Source organism: Rhipicephalus microplus, chromosome 3, assembly GCF_043290135.1.
Source record: "Rhipicephalus microplus isolate Deutch F79 chromosome 3, USDA_Rmic, whole genome shotgun sequence".
Lineage (NCBI taxonomy): Eukaryota > Metazoa > Arthropoda > Arachnida > Ixodida > Ixodidae > Rhipicephalus > Rhipicephalus microplus.
In genome coordinates this window covers 164,048,041-164,072,203 of record NC_134702.1, presented here as the reverse complement: position 1 = coordinate 164,072,203, position 24,163 = coordinate 164,048,041, and the positions used below count along the sequence as shown (strand labels likewise).

General features: G+C 45.4%; 1 protein-coding gene and 1 long non-coding RNA gene across 3 annotated transcripts in view; one reads left to right on the top strand and one right to left on the bottom strand.

Moving 5' to 3' along the window:
- LOC142803992 (uncharacterized) overlaps positions 1–24,163 on the top strand; it is an 85,906-nt gene that overhangs the window by 33,138 nt on the left and 28,605 nt on the right. The window lies entirely within an intron of this gene.
- Positions 11,509–24,163, bottom strand: part of LOC119170555 (monocarboxylate transporter 12) — a 118,594-nt gene continuing 105,939 nt past the window's right edge. For both annotated transcript variants that reach the window (XM_037421759.2, XM_075890439.1), the window contains exons 6-7: positions 22,016–22,837; positions 11,509–11,698 (exon numbers count right to left, since the gene is read on the bottom strand). In XM_037421759.2, coding sequence (XP_037277656.2) covers positions 11,532–11,698; positions 22,016–22,837 — 989 coding nt within the window. In that variant the 3' untranslated portion in view covers positions 11,509–11,531. The remainder of the gene's footprint in view (positions 11,699–22,015; positions 22,838–24,163) is intronic.

Genomic DNA, 24,163 nt, shown 5'->3' with positions numbered 1-24,163 from the left:
AAGACGCCTCGCCGAGATCGACGATTCCCTCGGCAAGGAAGAGAACAGCAGGCCAGGCCACACCCCGAGATGCAGTACTCATGCCGGCAAGGTCATCCCTGCTGGTAGTTGAACGGCAGTAGCGTTAACAGCCGCGTTCCCTGGCCGGAACCTGGATCGCCTGCGTCCGACGCTTCGGCCCGCTGTCTTCCGTCTCCCGCTGCTTCGGCTCGTCTCCAGCAACGAAGCTTACCGCCACGTAATGTTCGCACGTGGCCAAATTGCGGCACACCCCCTATATGGGCCACCACAGGTCATCAGCTGATTGGCGGACCTCACGCGCACAGTTGGCTCAAAATCACACGTGCCTTGCCCACACTTCCATCATTTTCGTGGTTTTCTTCACTCATCAAAGATTGTTGTGAATATCGGAAAATAAGCAGTACGTTGTTAAGGTCTGTGTCGTGTTTCCTTTCTACATGTACCACGCTATACAAGCTAATGCGATACTGAAAAACAATTTCCGCGCTTGTTTCCTTCGACAGACCAATTCTCTTTGTACGGCTCGTGACGAAATCTGGCCTGTGGACTACATTACGCACACTTGAGCTCGTCCATTGATCTTTGTCCCACAGAGTTTGCTAGAATTAACTGGAAGGGACTCTGACTCTGCAATCGTTCAGCCACCATAGAAATGATGGTAGTACAGAGATTTGCCTAGTCGTCATGCTTGTGGGCCTGAAACGAAGTTTTGCTTTTGCTTATGGGTGTGATTTCCTGTCCTTTCGAATAAAAGAACAAACTCTTTCGAATTTCGTGACCTGATTATTAAAGGGGAGCCTAAAACATCATGGTGGTGAACATTTGTTGATTGTTGGTTCGTCACAAAGCGACTCCACGCCTCGCGAAGCCAATCGGAGCCAAGAGAAAGAAGATTTAGGCAAACCCGTGTACTACCCATCATTTACACGCTCGCTAAAGCGCCGCAGATTGCAGCTACAATCGACAATAGTGCGAGAGTTCCCTCTAGTTGCTTCATACAAAACTCTACATATTGTCACGACGCAGACAGCAGAAGTCGCATATAGAAGAGCTCACTTTATTTACATGCAAGATGCTCGTAAAGAGGACCGGACAAGAACTTAGTCTTTCTTTCTTGCTGCGCAAGCTCTTCTGGCGGTAGGCATTTGCCTACCGCCAGGAAGAGCATCGCCCCGATGCTCTAATACAATATACCTGATGTAGGTAGTTGACATACTATGCGATTGGCTTACGTCAATATAGCTTCATCCGCACAACGTGTACGATTTCTGATCTATGCTGGCGGGTTCGCGAAGAACTGTCAGGGATGACCTCATAGTTCACGTCACTTAGGCGCCGTACAACATTGTAGGGACCAAAGTACTTCTTAAGTAACTCTTCAAAGAGACCGCGACGGCGAATAGGGCTCCATATCTACACTTTCTCGCCTGGTTGACGAGTGGCGTATCGGTGTCGCAGGCTATAACTTTGTGCGTCGTAACTGTGCTGCCGAGTGATTCGCACGCCTGCTTTCTGCCGCGCCTCTTCAGCTCGTTGGGTATAAAGGCTTGAGCATCCCTGTCTGTATTGTCACAGTCGTGCAGCAACATGGCATCAAGCATGGTCGTCACTTCACGACCGTAAAGGAGACTAAATGGTGTGCTTTGGGTAGTTTCTTGCTGCGCCGTATTATAGGCAAACGTCACGTATGGTGGAACGTCGTCCCAATTTTTATGGTCCACGTCGATGTACATACTCGGCATATCGGGAAATGTCTTGTTGAGGCGTTCTGTTAAGCCGTTGGTTTGAGAATAGAAGGAGGTTGTTTTTCGACGCGCTGTTCCAGTGAGCTCAAGCACTGACTTTAAGAGCCGGGCCGTGAAAGCGGTACCGCTGTCCGTTATTATGATCCTAGGAGCACCATGCCTCAGAACGATATTTTCAATAAAAAATCGTGCCGCCTCTACAGTGGTTCCGCTTGATAAAGCCTTTGTTTCTGCGTAGCGAGTAAGAAAGTCGGTAGCGTCGGAAATGGCCCAAGAAGGTCCATTGCGATTTGTGCAAAAGGCAGGTGGGCACTTAACTGGTTGCAACGATCCGGCTGGTTTTAAAGGTAATGATTTTCGTCGTTGACAATTGAGGCTTGTGCGGGCGTAATGCTTTACAGTGCCTGGAAGCTTTGCCATGTAGTGCATCTGTTAGATTCTGGCCAATGTGCGCATGTATCCGAGGTGGCCGGTGGTTGGCTCATCGTGGCAGGCGAGCAAGATCTCATCGCGAGTGGATGTCGCGACGACAAGTAAGAGGGCACTTCTGCTGGAGAAAAAGTTCTTCTTATGGACACCACTGGGCAAGCAGAAAGATAGCAAGCTCCTCGCAAATATCTTGGGAATGCTAGAAGACTGGCCGTTAAGAAAATTATCGAGCAGAAGCGACGCGCTGTCTTCCTTCTGCTAAGACAAAATAGTGACCGTGTCGATCACTACTAAAAACGCCATGGCATCCTCTTCTAGGACATTGTCCTGCTTTATAGGTGACCTGGATAAGCAATCAGCATCGGAGTGTTGCCGTCCCGACTCAACGATGACAGTCATATCGAATTCTTAAAGGCGTAAGTTCCAGTGCGCTAGCCGACCAGATGGGTCCTTCAAGTTGGTCAGCCAGCATAGGTAGTAGTGGTCGCTGTCTGCGTGGAAGGGACTGCCACAGAGGTATGAAAAAAACTTCATAACTGCCAATACTACAGCAAGACATTCCTTTTCTGTTGTGGAATAAGGGCACTCGGTGCGGGAAAGCGTCCTACTTGCATGTGCGATAACACGCTCGGCTGAGTCTTGCCACCGGACGAGTACAGCGCCTAAACCTACGTTGCTGGCATCGGTGTGGATCATGCTAGGAGCATCCTCGTCAAAGTGAGCAAGCACAGGTGCTGTCTGCAGGCACTGTCGGAAATGGTCAAATGCTGCTTGTTTCTCTTTGCCCACGAAAATGAAAAAACGTCTCTCGTTATGCGTGTTTAGGGCGATCCTATGTGCGACAAAATGGTGATAAATCTGTGGTAGTAGGCGCAGAGGCCAAGAAAACGTCTCATGGCCTTCTTATTCGTTGGCACCAGAAATTTTCGGACAGCATCATTCTTGTCAGGGTCCGGACAAACACCTTCATGGGTCACCACATGTCCTAAGAATCGGAGTTCCTTGAAACCACAAAGGCATTTCTCAGGTGTCAGCGTTAGGCCGGCGGACCGCATTGCTCGAAATACTAATAGCAGCCGGCTTAGATGTTCTTCAGATATGGCTGAGAAAACAATGGCGTCGTCGAGGCATTCCAGGAACGTCTGCCAATCACGGCGTATAGGACGATATCCATTACTCTCTGAAATGTTGCTGGAGCTGAGCACAATTCGAAGGGCAAGACTTTTACCTCGTAAAGCCCGTCAAGCGTAAAAAAGGAGTGTCTCGCTCATCGACCTCTATTTGCGAACGAAGCGCGCATGCTTAAGATGAAGCGTGCATGCTTAAGCATGCCAAGCGAATTGTCAATATCTGGTAATGGGTATACGTCTTCCTTTGCCATGCAGTTCAGCTTGTGGTTGTCCACACAGAAGTGGAAGCTACCGTCTTCTGAACTAGCACTACCGGGGATGCCAAAGGGCTTTTTGACAGCTGAATGACGTCATCTTCGAGCATTTTCTGGAGTTGTTGGATTGTTCCACGTTCTTTTGGTGCTACGCGGTATGAGTTTTGTCGAATTGGTCTTGCCATCTCTTCAATTATAATTTGGTGCTTTCTCAGTGGCGTTTGACTTACCCTCGAGGTCAATGAAAAACAATCTTTGAACTGACCGAGAACATCTAGAAGTCTCTGCTCCTATGCTGGCGATAAATCTGTGCTCACGACGACAAATGGTGGTGTCGAAGCGGCTGGCGTCTCTGCCTGTTGCACTGCGAAGAACTCGCGGAATTCTGCAGTTTTTTCGAAGTATGCAAATGTGGTACCCTCTATGATGTGTCGAAGCTCGTTGCTGAAGTTCGTCAACAGGACCTCTGCTTGCCCGGACACTCCACTGACGAAAATTCCGGCAATAGCGATTCCTCGAGAGAGTAAAAGCGTCGATGCTTGTACCGCGACACCTTCTCCCGTACGCTGCGTGTTACATGTGGCACTGGCGAAGCGGCATGAAAACGGTGGCATAGTCACGTCGTTAATAACGCGCATAGGCTTGCGCTGCAGCGCTGCCCTATGGTCCCCTGAGAAGGTTAGTACACTGTCCGGTTTATTTATGATGACCCTTAAGAAATCCATACTCAAGATAGCCTGTTTACAACACCCAGAAAGAATAACGAAGGCTGTGACGTAAGATGAACCCGCGTTCTTGATTCGTGCGGTGCACTTTCCGGTAGGCGTGAGGAGCTGCCCTCGAGCTCCTCTAATTTGCGGTCCCGTCCATTTCATATTCACCTTCTTGGGTTTGTCGGCCAGATTGGCACTCAATATTGAGAAGTCTGCACCAGTGTCGACCAGTGCTGTCACGTCGTGGCCATCAAGTGAAAATGTATTGTTGGTGGTGACAATCTCATCTTTCGTCGATTTATTCGAAGTGTGCGGCACTTTGTGCAGCGTTAAAGGGGGATTTTCTACTCTTCAGTAATTCGCAGCCTTCCCTCTAAGGTCGTTGCTTTTAGTTTCCCCAGCGTGGACTGGGAGACCTTCCTCTCACCATGTCCGTGGTACTGCCTTTATTAGACTGGGGAAAATGACCAGGAGACGCGAGCGTGACCGGAACCCACAAAAAACGTCCCGCGAGATCTTCGTGCTCGTATCAACGTCGCGTCTTCTGTCGAAATAGCGCCGAGGGTTAGTGGAAGAATATCCTTTGTACCCGGCAACGCGATGAGGTCAATACTGCACGAAGTGGCCTGCTTCCATAATGGAAGCACAAGGGCCTGTAGTCAGGGGTACGCCAGATGTCGGTTTTGCGGAGTGGAGGACGCATGGGCGCCGACATTTTCTTGTAGTACCAAGGCACTGTCGCTGGCTGTTGCTGGTGGTACTGCTGTGGTGGCGGCACGCGATATGGCTGCCCACGGAAAATATTTGTATAGGTTGGCCTAACCGTGTCAGTGTTAGTGGGAACCGTGTCAGTGGGAAGTGAAAGCGCTTGCCTTATCTTTTGGCGCACAACTTCTGTGACTGGCGCAATCTCGCAGTCAGTAGGTGGGGTGGTGAGCGTCTCCACTTTTTTTTGCACAATTTCGCTTATCTGGTCTCGCAAAGAACGCTCGTCGGGTGTCACAATGGTCACGGCGGTTGCGCTGATTTGTCCGCTGTTGTTTGGGTGGTCGTACTAGCAGTAGCGTAGCTGTAGTCCGCGTTCGATGGCGTTCGCCTCCTTCAAAAAGTCGTCAATGCTTGAAGGTGCGTTCCAAACGAGACCAGCAAAGAGCTGCTCTTTGACACCAAGAATGAGCTGGCTGATCTTTCTGCTTTCGGACATATCAGGATCGGCTCGATGAAAGAGAAGAAGAAGGCGTTTAATGATAAGAAGGAAGAGAAGTCAGCCTTAAAACGGGTGTCTGGTCTGCTACTCCTCCCGGGGGTAAGGGTAAAAGGGAACTAAAGAGGAGGGAGGGGTGATTGTGGTATAGCACACCAAGTCTCGTTGGGTATAGTACACGCACAAAAGTCTATACATTAGCCGATTCTCTAAACACGGGAGTCTTTACTTGTCTTGCTTAGAAATGCGAGCATGTCCTTTAAACTGCGTTGGGCTTGTTTTACACGTTCCTAAGCACCCAAAAGTTTCTCTTCTGAAAAGGGTCGGCAGTCTAGGCAATCTGTGAGGCACCTAAAAGATTGCGTTTTAACTGCGTATACATGGCACTCACACAGGATGTGATTAATAGTTACTGGCGTGTTACACGAGTTGCATTAAGGATTTCGCTCTTGTTCAATCATGCATAAGTATCGTCGCGTGTATGCGACACCCAGCTGCAGTCTCTGTAGTAGCGTTTCTTGTTCTCTTCTTAGTTGGAACGGAAGGCGAAAAACACGACAAGAGTAAAGCCTGTAAATGCGCTTGTGGTGATAATCCGGATCACTCCATAGTCCTTGCATAGATGTCTTCATACCTTTAGACAGCAAGGCGTTGATGTCATATCGGGAAAAGTGAATACATATCACTTCGCCACTAGTGTGTGCCATTTTCGCTTCTGCATCAGCTTGTTCAATCCCAGCTATGCCACAATGACTGAGAATTCATTGCAACGCAATGGTATGCCCAGTTTGTAATGCGTCATTGAACATATTCATTAGGTCACACACCTGAGAACTGTATGCAGTGCTTTGTTTCACGTAGTTTCTCATTAGCCGAAGTGCTGGCTTGGAGTAGCAAAATAATGTCCATTTCACTGGAATCTATTGTAAGTTGTAGCACGTAGCTTGCCGGATGCCGGTCAGCTCGGTGGCAGTAGATGATGCCCGATGTACTATTTCGAAGCCTTGAATGACTCCCTTCAGCCACAGTGAAAGCTGCTGCTGAGGAAGTCTGCGTGACAGAGCCATCTGCAAATGTGTACTGCATATCCGTACATACAGTGAATATACGACAAACTGCAATGCTCACCACACACCGTTTCAACGCCCTTTTGCCTTAGAGTGTATGTTGTAAATCCTGCAACGTTCTCTGGCCAGGAACTGTCAATCTATCTTCAACTTTGGCCCAAAGTTCTGTGCTTACTGGGTTATATCAATGAGCTTGAACTCAAGCTGTGATTTCTTAAGGATCCACGCATCACTGCCCAAGTCGCCTCAATTAAAGAAGCCTTGTGCAGTGTATACATACAGTTGGAAATAGTGAAGAAAAAGCGGGCAGTCCAAACGCATGTTCTCCAAAGCATGCAAGCTGATTTTTTGCTGGGCACGCAAAATGCCTCTTTTTTTAACCTTTTACATCCATTGGTATTGTATTGAATAATACCTTGGTAATACGTTTAATCATACCTTGAGGTTTCGAATATTACTTTCACTTAGCTACAAGACGACGAAGCTCTGCGAAACACCTTTGGAAATCAAAAGAATGTCTTCTGTGCTAGTACAACTCCACTCCAGTTCATTCACGTCACACCTCTTTCGCCATATAATCAAGCTGCTTTGAAAGATGGACTTCACATTTATGAAGGCGCCTTTTGAGTCTCGGGTGTACTTCGTGTTTATTCTGGATGAATGACGTCACATTGCCCTCCACAACGCCTTCATTCACAGAACACCACATCGATGCTCCACAAGAGAAGAGGAAATTGTCAGGCAAGTGAACGTACTTCTGAATCAATGGGTAGTGCGCCCCTCTTGTTCACTATGCGTAGCTCTTGCCAATTTTGTAGACAAATAAGATTGTACTTATTCATTGATTGATTGTTGATAGCTTATTGCTGGCTCTGTGCCCTGCTACTATCCTATTCCGCCTAAAGCCGATGTGATCCACAACCCGAAAAAAACGAAATATTTTCCAACATTTGGCATAACCTCCATTTAATAGTATGTCTCAATAAATCAATCGGGGATTCCAAAAGAGCTCTTCTTACACCGAGCAGCCAATATAAACGGCTTAATAGGCAATTCACTTCGAAAAATGCCTCTGCTACGTTTGAAATAGCTATGCAAACAGTGATTGGAAAACACAACACAAAAACGTTGTTAAGGACTCTCGTGCCAATTGTTCCTTTCTGGCACAATTATGGGCACCTACAGTACCTCTAAGCTCTATTGTAAGTTCTAAAGATGGAGAACATAAAAATGTAATTGATATGTACCACTTTTTCCAACACTAGATATCTGAGTCACAGTGTGTCACATAGAACAGTATTGTCTAAACGAAGGAATATAGAAATGGTATTGCGACTCCCAATACCAAAACATCCGGAGGAGTGGAAGCGTTTTCTTTGGCACTACCAACGTTTACTGCCAATTCATACCGTGTTTTAGTGACATAGACAACCTCTTACTGGGATTCCTCATGCGAGCAAGGTTCGCAGGAAATTGAATATTATCTGACCAATGAGCCATTTTTACAGATGCTATCTTGCAAGAATTCAGACAGTTTTATTCTGACTCACCTAACGTAGGCTCCGCTGCAGACCATGATGATAAACAAGACCCTGTCACTTATCAATCGCACAAGCTATTCACTTAGAAATTGAATGATCCCATCACAGAGCTTTGAAGCCTCGCTGTAGCCGACGCTGTTGAGAATCAGCACTGCTCTTTCTGTGGAGGACCACTCACTGTTTGTCACCGATCCTGCTGCCTTACAATGGCGAATTAAAAAAAAATCCCCTGGGACATTTTTTTCGATGGCCTTTCGAGTTGTTTATCTATGAAGTCAACACTAGTCATCAAAAAGCAGTGAAAACGTCCAAGCGGGTGTATCTTTACGGAGCCCTTGTGATTCAACTCATTTCGCTGCCATAACTTCAAGGTTCCTAGGATCACCAGCCCTCGCTGCAATTGCACATCTGAAAACAGGGTAACTATTGTCACACCTAATCGAATCCAGAAAGTGTATTTTCGTCAGAAAAGCACTTGGCTTTCTGCAGGAAGCATATTGACATGGCAGTTCGGACATGTCGAAGTAAATACTACTCAGACGATGTTGTCCCCTTACTACTATTAGCCGGAAATCATCACAGATGGTCTTTCCTACATCCGTCACTAAGATATATGTCAGCACGGCGGGGGTCCTAAAACAAACATATTCGGATCACGATAGTCACTACCACGGGCTGAACAGCACATCGATCCACTTGAAACTGTTACTGTAGGTGTGCTTGAAAATAACACAAACTCTCCAGAGACTTCTAGTTCGTATTTTCGTATGTTAAAACTGAAAAAAAATAGTGACCTGACGTTTCAGGACTGATTAGGTCTCTTCCTCCGGTATCATTGTCGGGCAGGCTCCAAAGCTCGCGAATTTTTTTAGTGGTGTCTCCTTTTGCATCGCAGTTCTTGCCGCCGTTCCTGTTACAGTGGCGTGTTCGGCACCTTTTCTGTAGACGGTGCACTTGTCAAAGTCTCAGTAGAGCCTAGATGTTTACGGATGTGGCTTGTATATGCGAAGACTCGAAGAACTGACTTTTTTTGAAGCTACCTACCGTGTCGATGAACCAGGCAGCGTCAAATTTTGCGCGATGGCTCATAGTTGCGATCTGTTCCACGAATACAGCAAAAGAATGGACAATGGCCTACTACTTTTATACTTTATCTACTTTCGAGCATTTTCTATTCAGATGCTCACTCGGTATTTTAGAATTGTTTGTCTTTATTTCTGAAATGTTCTTGGTGATTTAACAATCGCAGCTTGCTGAAGTATTCATGGTCGATTCTTTTTCTGATTCAACCAAGTACAGTAGTTTATGCACTCTGTGAATATTCCAGAGATCAATATTGGCGAGATCGTACCTTAATGTCCCCACCCTTTCTTGCGGAGAAGAGAGACAGTGGTGGAGTCTTCGTAGATGCCGGGTGAAATATTTATGTAAGTTGGAAGTACCTTTTAGCCTCGAAACACATTCAATAGGTCTGTCATATCCATGGAGGTTACTTTCATACTTCATGAAAACTCTGCAGAGAAGTTTCTTGTAGTAGTTACATTCCTGGATTGCACAATTCATTACGCGACTGTAATTTTTTGCACAACACCTCTGCTTGAAGACGCGCCCTCTGGGTTCGTCTGAATCTGGCGTTTCTTTTTTAATGTTTGAAATCATATAGCAAATATCTTTTGTCATATTGAAGTAAACGAATGTGCATGTAAATAATCATTCAAGTTGTTCACATCACCTATTTCGCGTACGTATTACTGGGGAGTTCATATTTCTTACCTCAGTGGCACTTTTGAATACTTCACACGCTTTCGAATGTCACGGTTTCCACCTCTATTCTTCCCCAAGTTTTAATAAATAAACTGGTACCTCACTGTCTGCACACACTGTGCAGCGGGGCGTATCACGAGTGGCGTTTCCATTTTTTTCTGGGTAGTGAATGTGGAACTTAAGTGTCTTACACGATCTTGCTCTGTATTGAGAATGGATAACTGGATACTGTCCATTTCAAAGCACAATCACTCTATTACTTCAATAATTCGTTGATATTGTTTATAGCAGCACTCCACTCATCACCCAAAGCGTGCATTGTAGTTCTTTATAGTATGAGTTTCCTTCGCAGTTTTTTTTTTGTGATCACTGCCTTTCTCTGGTATCAAGGTAGTCAGCTCATGTACTACCTTAGACCTTAAACAGATGACTACGATATGTTTTCTGTTAGGAGGTTTTGGCTGGAGGGAGCTTGCGTTCACTTACTTCCTACTACGATTTATCTCCAATTCCAATTGCCGTTCTATATGCAAGTATAGATATGCTTTCATAGATTTTCTGAATGTCTTTTTTTTCTTGTGCTGCAACACTGCACAACTTTCAGTGACAAAATAGTGGTACAAGTTCAACAAATTTTGGCAATCGGGTTCACGAGAAAGAGTCAGTGAGCAGCAGTCAATGCTACTGGCTCTCTGATTGAGCACTCTTGTGCTAATTGGGTAGTAGGGCATATAATGAGGGCTTCCCAGGCACCTCGTCTACACTGGCACATTTAAGGTAGCTTGCGGTTCGACGTAGCGGGAGCGTTGAGAGTAGAGCAGCAATGTTAATTTTATCACAGTAAATCGCACGCTACTGAGTATTGCTTTGAGTGTCTGAAGTAGGAAACAACAGCGTAAAAAGCAGCCCCTCACTAAACTTCGCAAATACAGTATTTAATCAATTCTTTTAAAATCTTCTTTCTGCACTTTCACCATTGCTGATGCTGCTTCGGTCACCATGCCTGTGAGGGTCATTTCTCTGAAGCAGTGTAAGCCATAACGTGGCTCTGTGGTTTAATATTTGTGCCCGCGTTCGAACCGACATTGAGCCACGATTTGTCTTTTTCGCACCAATAAGTAGCTTCCTCTCATCACAGCACTTTCGACGCCGAAACCTAATTATCAACTACATTAACTTGTTAATCCGTACACGTGGTAATTTCAAACTGTATTCTCATAATTCCAAAATCTGTCATTTGCTTTAGGCTGTCAAACACCTGCTGATGTATACCGTATACCACAGGTCGTGCAAAGTGGGTGTGTCCCCCAAGCGACCGATGCAAAGGGTTGTTTCTACGACGTAAGGGAGAGACCACACACGGGATTCATGTCGGGACGTCAGTGTCACATTCGTCATAGACAAAATGTCCTTTCGTGCCATTCTAGTATATATTTAGGTTACCATGACACCACAGGAGCAGGCGCCTAGACAGACAGACGGACAGACAGACAGACACAGAATTATTCTAAATGCTTTTAGTTCACTTAAAAACTCTTCACATTTAAAATGTTACCGATTTGAATGTGACCGAGTCATTTTATGGCACCAGTGATCCTTGACACTCAAGCTAGTGCAATAATAGGTTCTGAATCATTGCATCTATGCATATTGCTTTATTTGGTCATGTTTTTGGTCGATTGAAGCTGCCTGCAATGTCAGGCTGCCACTTGCGAGCCCTCCTCTTGTCGACCAAGGACACTAGAACCCATATCACGCAGACGAGAAAGCCTAGACTTCCAAGGACCCAGAACATTTCGTTGTACGATCCAAGGTCGTCTCTGAAGAACCCTGAAAATATATAAAAAGTTAGATTACTCAGTAAAAAAACCTATTTTGGGCGCCCATGCTAACATTTTCTGCATGCTATGAAACAAAGCGATATGTGTCATTGCATAGGGGGCAAAATTAAAAGCTTTAGAGTGGGATACGAAAAGCTTTAGTTTAGCGTTACTCACCTCGGCGCATGCGCCGTATGCTACCCTTTCAGGCACCGACGGTAAGATGACAGACACAGCTTCTGGTACCTAAACGAACGCAATGTCCCTATACTTCATTCCTAATATGCGTAGTATTACATAACACACTATTGACGGTTCTCCATGGAATCGATAATGTTGCCCATAATTTACAACTCTGCACAAAAACTTATATTTCTTGGAATTGAAGTAAAAGGACTGTATTGCAGTGTCATCCCGTGGAATATCACGATACTCTTAGAAACACCTGTTTATGAAAATACTCAACCCTTGCACACTAAACCTTGTCCAGCTTGAGTGAAGTAACCAAAATCTCAGTCAGCCTCTAATTAATTACCTTTTCTCGTCTCATTACGGGTAATTTAGGAATTATGTTTTTTTCTGCTCGCAACAATTGGCTGAAAATCAACAAATCTCTTCATGTTTCCTACATTTATACTTGTTTAGTTAAATTTATTTGCTTTTATTTTTTACAACACCAATTATTCGGAACAGGTACGAAGGCCACTATACTATAGACCCAAATTTGCATAGTATAAATAAGCCAGAACCGCATGAATGCTTTGTTCTAGCTGTACAAAGCCAATGTAAAAGTGCACTTTCTTGACGGAATCTTAGAATGTCATGATAGGGAATGAAAACCCTCTTTGCGGCCACATCTGAACACAGCACCTGTGATTACGCTTATCAGAAAGTAATGCAAAATTCGGCTGGTAGTCAAGAGATACGTTTGCCTTAAGGTCATGCCAGATATCGTAGAATTCAAGAAGAAAGAAGATCGAACAGGCCATTCGGCTTCACTCGAAACAATTTTTCTTGAACGCTGCAACCTAATTTAAAACTATGATTACGCATCACTTTGACTGCTTTTAAATGAAATGTGCGAATTTCAATTTTTTTCTAAACAGCAGTTGGCCTGTCCGTATAGAGCGAAAACGTACAATGGCCTACTCATACATATTGTGCGACAATGATGTCTGTTAGTGTTCGTATCACCATATTGAGAAAGAAGACTGTAAATACATTACAAGTTATTAGGCTGCTTCGTGCAGTCTACTCTCGTTGTTGGTTTGCTACTTAAAATCACCGTTCAACGAAGGGGTACTAGAGCTGTTGGTATGCGTGTAACTCTATAAGCTACACTTGTGCACATTGCACTATGTTGCCTCTTCTACACAGTAAAACGACACGATCTGCACAACAGATATCTCGTTATAAATAAATTTAAGATAAACTACAGACACCTTAGCAAAAGGCAATTTTCGTATGCCTGCGTTGCAATGTGGTGAAGTGCTTGAACTTTTCAGCCGGCCTCATCAGTAAAAGGTTGTTCAGTCCGGCACTATACCCACATCAGTCGGTACTAGTTGGCTCACCTCAGTGAGTCTGTCATATATACAGTCTAATGGTATACAGAGTGATATCGATGAATGGATGGATGAATGGATGTATTCGACTGTGTCCTTTACATCGTGTGGCGGCTCACGCCCCTTAGGCTTAAAGTACTATCACTAAGTGTAGGAGGATTGAATTTTACTTGCGCCTTCATTGTAGCCACGAATCAGTTGGCCTCCTTCCTGTTATTTCTACCCATTTAAAGCGTATCTATGTGACACTATGATGAACGGGAGACGTGGCCTGGCTCATACGTCATGTTTATTCCACTGTCACTTCTCCTTTGCTTTCCTACGTTACAGCATTCCCTCTCCCTCGAGAGAATACGCGAGCTACAAACATTAACGCGTCAACAAGTGGAGTCTCAGAATAATCAAAAATATACCAGAAAGTCGAGTAGCTCCATGTAACACAGTGGTTCATTCACTTGCACAAATACATTCACAGGTAGGGAAGTCTGATTATGTCTAGGAGACTTCAGGTGGGCGAGGTTGGCTGTTGCGTTCTGGAGAGCATAACCATGCGTTCGACATGAAAAATGATCATGACACAGCCCGGATTGTAGTGAGGAACGAACAAAGTTGGGAGTCCTTGTAGCGTCGGAAGGTAGGATGTCTCATGCGTTGGATTCTGAGTCAAGGCTGTGACTGACGCTTTGCATCTAGAATACTTGCTTCTTGACAGATTGTGGCGGCGTGATGCCTGAGTTCTGGCGGTGTGCAAGCCGTGCTTCCGCGTATTTCTCGGCGTTTTCTGTGGTGTCGCAGTTGGTGTAGAAGCAGGTGCAGGGAGCGTCTCTGCCGACTTTCCTTTGTGCGAGATAATCTGGCGTCTTGGAATGGTCTTTCAGTTGGAGATCTTATTTTTTGATGTTCTTTAATCGGAAAGTGTGCTTCCGTTATATTTCGCGTTTGTTAACGCCTTTGTTGAAGTCTCTGTTGGTGTCGCTGGTGTTTGTGGGCTTGGCTTTGCTTTCGTTGCTGATATTGCTCAGGAGATGGCTGTAAAAGAGTGCCTTCCAGGATTTGGCGTTCATTTCTTTCGCAAGTTGACGTGTCCTATCGACAGCTAGTGCATTGTGAGCCGGTTTCTTGCTTATCGGGCATAGCTGGTGGTGCGCCATTAGAGCTAGGATGCTCTTCAGAGACTTCAGTGACGTGGTTCATTACGGACGCTTTTAAAATACAACTGCGTACGAGGTTTGATCTATGATGTACTTCTGAATTGGTTCGATTCTTGAATTGGTGAGCAGTGCATGAGGGTACCACAGGTGACGTGGCATGACCAGGTTTGAACTGCACATTTTGGCAAGTCTGCGGTGCCGTAGAAATGAGAGTAAGCTCTTTTTAGGCTCTCGCAATGCTTTTCTTAATGAATGTTTCCGGCACACGGAAGTGCTTGAGAGTTGATCCTTCCAAGCCTCCTCTGTTGGTTGGACTCTCAGGTGGCTGGGAACTCAAAGGAGACACCACCAAAGGCTTGACTCGGTCGGATTTCACTTGGGACTGTTTCTGTGTCCGCCACTTGGAGGAGGAGCTGTTTCGATGCATGAATATGAACGGTAGGCACTGGGCTTGGCAGAGGATCTTCGGAGTCTGCAGCTCTATCCCGACCGTAGTGGGTGTGTGAGCGACGAAAGAGCCAAGTGATGGAAAACCAGGAAGTGGACCAAGTTTGGGAAAAGGGGAGTAAACTTCTCTAATGCCTGAAGACTGATTTTCACTCTTCGAGTCGTCATGGCGTTGTTTGGTATTTTCCCGTGCGTCAGCTGGTCTACCGTGAACAAGGTGTCCTTATCAGACGAATAGTGACAGTTAGGATCTTTTGAAGAGCTGCGTCGTAGAAAACCAGGTGGTGGACCATATATGTGAGGCGAAGCATGTGGAAGAGCAATAGGGTGAGCAACGTCTCGAGTGATATGTCGAAGCGCCGATTTTAAAAATGCGGACTTTAGTACAAAAGAGAAACCTGATGGGAAGCTTTGTGTTTTAAGTACAGAGGGTGAACTCTAGCGGCTGAGTGTGATTGTCTCCAGATGATTGGTAATAAGGAAGCCCTTGTCATAGTCGTTAAAATGGTTGATCATCTTTTTTTATTTTTTGCTACGATTTGTTGTTCTCGAAGATGTGGGTGAGGTAAAATTTAAATGCTTCACTGGTGACGTACTCTCTGAGGTAAGTGACCATTTCCTGTTGTGACATGACGCAGCCCGACGATAGTTATAGCGCGAGAACAAAACGACGACACAGAGACAAGAAGGACACGAAACAAGGACACGAAAGAAGGACACGAAAGTGTCGTCGTTTTGTTCTCGCGCTATAACTATCTTTATGCCATACCAACTAGCCCAAGCTGCCACACTTCTACGATGCAGCCGTAGCGTGGAGCTCGCACAGGTCGAAGCAGCTTTGTACAAATCCATCGTCCGCTGCTCCTGTGTACTTGGGGATGGGAAGGTCGGTCGATGGTTCTGTCAGAATGCCGGTAACTACGCGCACTTGAGGTCGCCTATTCTATGGTTGATGTTCAGCTGAGGCGTGTTGCCGGTCCCTTCGCAAATGATGTGAGGCTGATGTGCGGCGGCCAGGTCTTCATCCAGTCGACTCGTGTGACACTATTATGAATGGGAGGCCAGGCCTGGATTACGCCATGTTTATAATGATGACGATGATGATGCCTCCGATATGGCTCTTGCCCACTCAGAGGGATTGGCTAAGAATCGAGTATACAAAATTTAAGGTATTTCAAATCATACGTAATCCTAACACAAGGAGGATAAAGCACACGTAAATACTGAAAGAGTGCAATAATTCCTTTTTGCCATTTCTACCAGACAGAATAATACCAGACAGAATAAGATGAGGCTTGATGAGCGCCCCAGAAAAACGGGGTGTCCTTCTTCAGGAGGTTTGTGGGTTAACGTGCAATGATAGCGAAGTCCTTAACAAACCGTCGAGAGTAGGAGCACAAGCCCACAAAACTGCGAACGTCCTTTGTTGACTTTGGAACAGGAAAGTCCGTGACGGCGCGAATTTTTGCGGGATCCGGGTGGACTCCTGCGGCATCGACGATGTGGCCAAGTACGGTTATTTGACGACGAGCAAAGTGGCATTTCGACGAGTTCAGTTGGAGCCCACCTCGACGAAAAAATTCAAGAATCACCGATAAACGCTTGAGATAGGAGTCGAATGTGGGCGAGAAAACGATAACGTCGTCCAAATACCATAAGCAGGTTGACCATATAAACCCTTGGAGCAATGAGTCCATCATTCTTTCGAATGTGGCAGGTGCATTACAGATACCAAAGGGCATAACTTGGAAGTGATAAAGCCCGTCAGAAGTGACGAATGCGGTCTTCTCACGGTCCATCTTGTCCACAGCGATCTGCCAATAGCCAGATCGAAGGTCGATAGTGGAAAAATACGTAGCACCGAAAAGGCAGCCTAAGGCGTCGTCGATTCTAGGCAATGGGTAAACATCTTTCTTCGTAATTTTGTTGAGATGCCTATAATAAACACCAAAGCGCCATGTTTCATCCTTCTTTCTGATCAGGACAACAGGAGAAGCGCAGGGGCTACAAGAGGGCTCTATTATGTCTTTTGCAAGCATCTTTTCGACTTCCTGTTGTATGGCTATCCGCTCGGACTCGGAAACACGGTATGGACGTCGGTGAATGGGACTCGCGTCACCAGTATTGATGCGATGAGCAACAACCCTCGTTCGGCTTGAAGCCGTGCTGGCGAAGTCGAAAATGTCACTATAGGATTACAGGACGTGACGAAGGGCTTCCGCTTGATCAGGAGCGAGGTCTGATGGTACCATGTGGTCAGCGTCGACGCCCGATTAACGTGATAAAGTTGGTTCATGGTCTGAGGTGCAGCAATCATCCACTCTGAAGGGTTAAACCGTATGATGTTGTAGAGCAGTAATTTCGGCCAGGGAGATACCTTGTGAAAAAATTTGGGCAGTGAGGGCAAAATTGACAATAGGAAGGCATGTGTGGTTTTCAACGATTGTCAAAATGGTGTGCGGAACAGCGACGCCATGCGTAAGCATCATGGCATGAATTGGGCCCACCATGTCATCGTTGTCAGGTACAGGTGGTGTAGAGAAGAGGTCGATATGTGTGACACAGTTAGGCGGAAGGCGTGCGAAATGAATGCAGCAAAGGCGACTTTGGGGTGGGTTGGTAAGATCAGAAAGTAGAGGCATTTCAAAATCAAGACAGCCGGCTGAACAATCTATAAGGGCCGAGTGAGCGGTTAGAAAATCCATGCCTAGATTCACTTCATGAGGGCAATATTTTATAACGGTGAAAAGAACAGCAGTGCTTCTATCGGAGATAGTCACACGGGCAGAGCACATGCCAATAATCGCGGCAGTTCCCCCGTCGGCGACTCGAACGGCTCGTTTCAAGGCGGCTTTGATAACTTTCTTTAGGCGGCGACGAAGAGCAGCACTCACTATGGACACATAAGCGCCAGTATCGATCAACGTGCGCACAGGTACATTGTCTGAAGTAACGTTCAAAAGATTCCGGGTGGTCGGTAGTGTTACGCGAGGATTTCTTGCACAGGTCATCGTCAATGCAGCTTCACCTCCAGAAGCTGCACTGCCAAGTTTTCCGGTCGGGGGCGCTGCGAAAAAGTCGAAGAGGCAGGACGGCGTTGTGGGGGCGAACGAGATTGACGGCGAGCAGGGGATGGTGAGCGGACGTAGCGAGGCCTCGTCAGAGGTGCGGCAGAATCAGAGGATGTGGTCGGCATAGGGAAATCAAAATCAAATGTCGATGACGACTGGTGGACAGAAGTGGCCTGGGTAGGAGGCCCATAGTGTGCCAGCGGAGCCCAGTGATTGCGGCAGTGGCGAGCAATATGACCGACACGTCGGCAGTTGAAGCATATGGGCTTGTCGTCCAGTGTACGCCATTCAGACAAATTGCGCTGTCGAGAGTAGTTGGAACCAAATCGAGGAGCGGAGGGACGACGATAAAAGAGCTCGGCAGAGTAGACTGGCTGAATGGGGTGTAGGCCGACGTTCGATAATTCTTGACGAACGATGGCTTGTATCAGTGAGATGGTGGTCGGTGAAGAATCAGGTGTTGGAAATGGAGTCGCTACTGGCTGGGCTGCCTCGACCTCGCGACGAATGATGCGGGGGAGGTTGTCACATCGGGGAACTGGGCGGACGGCGTCATCGCAAGAGGAAGTAGCAGCTGTGTTCGGCAGGCGCGTGATGCCGTGGGTGGCGCGGCGGGCTTTAGCCTGTTCTAGACGGCGGCATTTTGTAAGGATTGTGTCGATGCTTGTGACATTCTTAAAAACCAGCAGGTTGAAGGCATCGTCAGCAATCTCTTCGAAGACGTGATTGCCTTTTTCTTCTTCTGACATGCGCTGGTCGACCTTGCTACAAAGCGCCAAGACGTCAAGAATGTATGAGACGTACGATTCAGTAGACATCTGGGCGCGAGTGGTGAGAGTCTTCTTAGCAGCAAGCTGACGACCAGATTAATCGCCGAAAAGACCACGGATCTTCAATTTGAAAAGATCCTAGCTTGTGAATCCGGCTTCGTTAGTTTCTAACGATGTCCACGGCGTGCCGTCGAGGTAGAACACAACATTGGCGAGCATGAGCGTGAGATCCCAGCGCTGGGTAGCACTGACTCGCTCGTACCGGTGCAGCCAGGAGTCAACTTCGATGGTACCGTCAGCAGAGAAAGTTCCAGGATTCCGCAGGGGTGGCAGGGTGACGTAGGTTGTCGACTCGGATCAAGAGGCCGGCGGTGATGAGGCACTGGCAGTTGAAGTAGCCGCAGAGTCTCCGGTGTTGCGACCGCTGCGCGTCTCCATCGAGGTACGGGAGTCGTCCACCTCCACCAATAATGTTACGGGTAACTTATATAATAAATTAAATATGATGCACCGTGCTCGGCGAACAAGATGGCGACAGTTGCTGATGCTGATGCTGATGACCTCTGATGAATGGCACTTACCCACAAAGGGGGATGGGCCAAGAGCCGGGCGGCAGGATACTTAAATGAAACTAAAATAAAAATAAAGCCAATCTGAAAAAGCAGCTCAAAATATTACTACCAAAAAACAAAAATGTTTGCTGAGCAGCCGGTCAAACCATCTTTTGTTTTTGAAAGACATAACTACGAATTATAAACTAAAGATCTGAAAAGGTAGTGGTTCACTAGCACGGTAATGTTTTAGTTGCGTTGATGTAATCAAACACCGCGGAGCATACATCCCTGTGGCAGTAACCAAATGAAGTTCCGCCAAGTGATAAATTTATTGGTAGATTTACTTGTATTCCAAGCTTTTTTAATGGGGCTACTAAAAATCTTTTTCTCTGATAAGAATAACGATGACAGAATAAAAAGAAATGTTCAATTGTTTCCATTTCATCGCACCAAATGCATAGCGGTGACGCCTTGAGCCGAGCTTTGTTAGAGTAATAAGTTAGTTGTGGAACTGCACAGCGCAATCTGGTATAAGTGACCTCTAACTGGCTAGATGCACACCATTGTTTATTCCAGCAATAGCTCAAATGCTCGAAATCTTTGAATTTATCCAAATTACTTTTTCCCCGTTGCAGGCAAGCATTTCGGAACCTTAGCGCTGTTACGTAAGCCGTATCTGGCAAAACTGGGATGGTGGGCCCACCCAGGGATACTGCTTTTAAAGAGTCCGCCATTTCGTTCAAATATAATCCGCGGTGGCCTGGTACGCATAGGAAATGCAGTTTTTTTACGTTTTTCGGTACTAAATGCCGGAACGTATTCATCAGCTCAAAATTTACTGCCGCAGAAAGTGCATTACAAACTGATAACGAATCAGTAATGATAACTGCTAATGATTCGCTTGAGGGCAATTTGCGTAGGGCAAGAACAATGGCCAATAATTCTGCAATGAATACCGGGGTATAATCTGGGAGTCGAATCGAAAAGGACCAGTCCAAAGAAGAAGAGAAGATGCCAACCCCAGCCTTTTCTTTTGACACAGATGCATCAGTCGCTATGATATTGCTTATCTCTAGGTGAGCTAGATAATCTGCTAACTGGTCATTTAAATACCTATATACCAATTGTTTCGCGTTATGAGGAAATATATCATCGAATTGTATGCTAAGCATTGACTTTAGGTTGTGTATTGGACGAATATGTTTAATTTTTACATTCTATTGCTGTAGTAGCGCTTGTGCGAATACTATTTGCGGGGTGTGTAGTCGCGACTAATGAGTTTCGAAAAATAAAGTCAGTTCTTGAATTAAAGCGTAAAACGAGACTCTTTGGTGTGAACTGTATATCTTTAAGTTCATCAACAACCAGCCACCAACGTCGTCTTTCTCTTTTTTGCAGCCGGGCTGTGCCGGCTGTTGTGTATTAATATATATCCTGAATGGAAATTGCAGTGATTTCAGACGCGTTTAAAATTTATGTTTAGAATTTGCCTAATACTATAATAACAAATATACAAATAGGAATTTCGAGGCGCATTCATTTTGTTTTATGAATATAATTTCGAATGGCATCAAAGACATTCCTGTGGCTGTAGCCCAAAATTCCACTGTCACTTCTTCCTCTGCCTCTACTATCAATGTTATACGTCACATCTTCCTACGTCACATCTATCTATCTATCTATCTATCTATCTATCTATCTATCTATCTATATATATATATATATATATATATATATATATATATATATATATATATATATATATATATATATATATATATATATATATATATATCCATCTATCGGTCTATCTATCCGCCTACGACTTTTAACTCTCCTGGTCATTTAGAAAATGGTATCAATACAAAAACTGGTATGGTACAGCATAACTGTATGATGAGCATAGGTGGCTAGTCACAACATGAAAATGATGACATGTATGTCACACATGTCATGATTTAAATTTTATGGTCGTGCTGCTCCTGCGGTGCTTTGGTTCCCATGACCTATTGTAAAACTGGTATTGTACCACGTGACTACATGACAAAATTTGGTATCACGGGACGTGAATGGATGCCGAAGGTGTATGACTGCAGATGCAAACATGATAATCATGTGATGCCTGACATTAAGAACATGACTACATGCTACGCTCATAATTCACTCGCGGTCGTTTCGCTAGCTTCACATACGCGAAATTTGGTAACAGTTGACGCGAATGAACTAAGAAGGTAAATGACACGTCCAAGCATGATAATCACTATATTCTCGTCATCTAAAACATGACTACAGGCTACGCTCATAGTGCACTCGTGGCCGTTCAGCTAGCTCCACATATATCACATTTGGTATCACGTGACGCCATTAGGCAACGAAAGTAAATGACACGTCCAAACATGACAATTATGACATTGAAGTCATGTACGGTATAATTTACGTTCGTCCCTTGACGTTGTGCTGATTTCAAACTGACATATCAAGCTTCCTCTCTCGTGTTTCGCATATCATCAATTTCCACTGTACGTGGGATATGCCAACGTTTTTAGTCACGCCTCTTAGTTCTGGCTCCCGAATATGCAGTAAATTGCTGTAAAGTTTCTATTTAGTTACTTATTCTATTGAATGGGTCGATAGACCACTATATCCTGCTTGAAGACACAACCCTTTATAAACAGTTGCTGGCACTGAATACATATGAAATCTCACATGTTCTCTTGTGAGTAACGCACAGCACACCCGCTCCCTAAAAGAAATAAAAATAATACTCACCTACGAAAGGGGCCTTCCCTAAAAGTGCTGGACCGCAGAATGCACCAAGAACCGTATAGCCCACGGCAAGTTTTTCTAGTCCCAAATACTGCGCCATCAGAACACTTTGCATGGTGATGGCACACCCCAAAAATAAAGCAACACCGAGACAAGCTGCCAACAGTGTCCAGTGCGACTCACAGAAAGGCAGTGACAGAGCACATAAACCGAGCAGAAAATAATCCAATGCCATTAACGTTGACCGCTCCAAGAAGCCGCGATCGGTCAGAATGGGCAGTATAACCCTGCCAACGAGATCCGTGATGGAGGTGTACGTGATGAAAGACACAGCGTCCTCCAGAGATACTCCTTTGTCCATAGCAAAGTCTACTACCGTGGAGAAGAAGATATCGTAGTTGTAACAGAACACTAGCCACGTTATCACAAGAACGTATATCATGGCGCACTGCAGCACTGAGCGAATGTTTCGCAGCACAGCCTCAATGGCAGACACTTTAGTCTCGTCGTCCGCCTGCACAGTGGAGAGTGAGAGACGCTGTGTTCTCTCCACGCCTTTTCTGCTGTTGATTCTTTGTAGTCGCACCCAAGGCGGCTCCCTGAAGGCAATACTCACAGCAACCATGTTCATGAGGACGGCCCTAAACAGGAGAAGGCTACCTCGGAACCCGTATGTGTTTCCAAGGAAGAGAAGCAAATGCGGGAAGATGAATGCAGAGGCGGTGGAGCCAGCGAACATGATGCCGTTGGCGGCACCGCGGTATCGCTCGAAGTACATGCTGATGAGGACTTGAAGCATGGTTATCACGATGCCGAGACCCAGACCTGCACATAGTATTGACGACACTATGTGAGGAAATCTCTGAGGCACAGTTCAATAAAGAAATTAGACATCAGCGGGCAGACTCCACGTAGTTTTCTGTCTGTGTCCAACCAGCAGGTGCCGTTGACGAGTAGTTCTGTGATTTGTACATTTTAGCAAGTACTGAATGCTTCACAGACCTTAGTTTTGTTTGTATTATGTGATAAATTGAATAGCACGTTCAATAACTGTTATACCACTTGGTCTTCACTTTTGTAACTTTCACAGTGCCTCTTTTGATGTCTTCTACGTACACACTTGCAAAGCTATAAACAACACGCAACTGACATTTTTGACAACAACGCCCTTCGGCAATGATTCGTATTGTATGACGAAAATTTTGGACTGTCCTGTGAGAGACTGGAAATAAAGCCCCGGTTCACAGAAAACAGATAATACGCAGTTATACATTATTCACAAGCTTACCGCACTCAATTCAGCGTCTACACACGCTTAAAAGAGGGCTTTTTATGCCATCCAATTGGTTTATACGCGAAGAAAACTGATGAAAATAAAGTCCTTTCAGAAATTTGTGCCACTGCTTATTTCTGAAAAACTATAATTGTCAAGTGGAGCTCTCTTTCGATAACCATGATTCTGTGCAACTTATGCTTCGGCTAATCGCCTCTCCTCATTTTCCTGCTTTTTTAATATTTCACTAAATATTCTTATTGCATTTTTACTCACCCAATTCGTCTCGACAGCACTTCGTTCAAACCCGCCTTCTCGTTATGCTCTTGTACTATTCTGCTCCTTTGACGGAATTGGAGAAGCGGCATACAAAGCAGTTGCATCGTTTACAAGTCCGCTTGTCACAATGCTACCGCCAGCATTCTACATGTTTTCTAATTTTGCATTGCCACCTTTTACCTTCCACTGACTTCTGTTTTTCTTAGTCATGTATCTTGGCTCTTTCTGTAATACATTTTGCTTGAAAGACAGCGCAAATAAATGCTTTTTGTTGTACACACACTTTCAAAAGTTTACAGTACGTTGACTCCACTGAAAACGCGAGCAGTTGCTCTGTTAGCGCACATTGTTTTCAAGCTAACAGGCAGCTGTATAGGTCGCATGCTGTAACGTTCATTTGTAGGCGATATTCTAAGACAAAGCAGGGATATATCTTTCTCAGAACTTCCGCATTCCTCAAACGTCTGGGGGCGTGGGTACCTGTTCTTTTTTTCGCACAGTTCACACCTCAAAGTGGTTCACCAGGCAGCAATGAGTACTACTTGTCTCAGTTATATAAGGCTGACATATCCCTACTGATGAGCTAGTCAATAATTGTA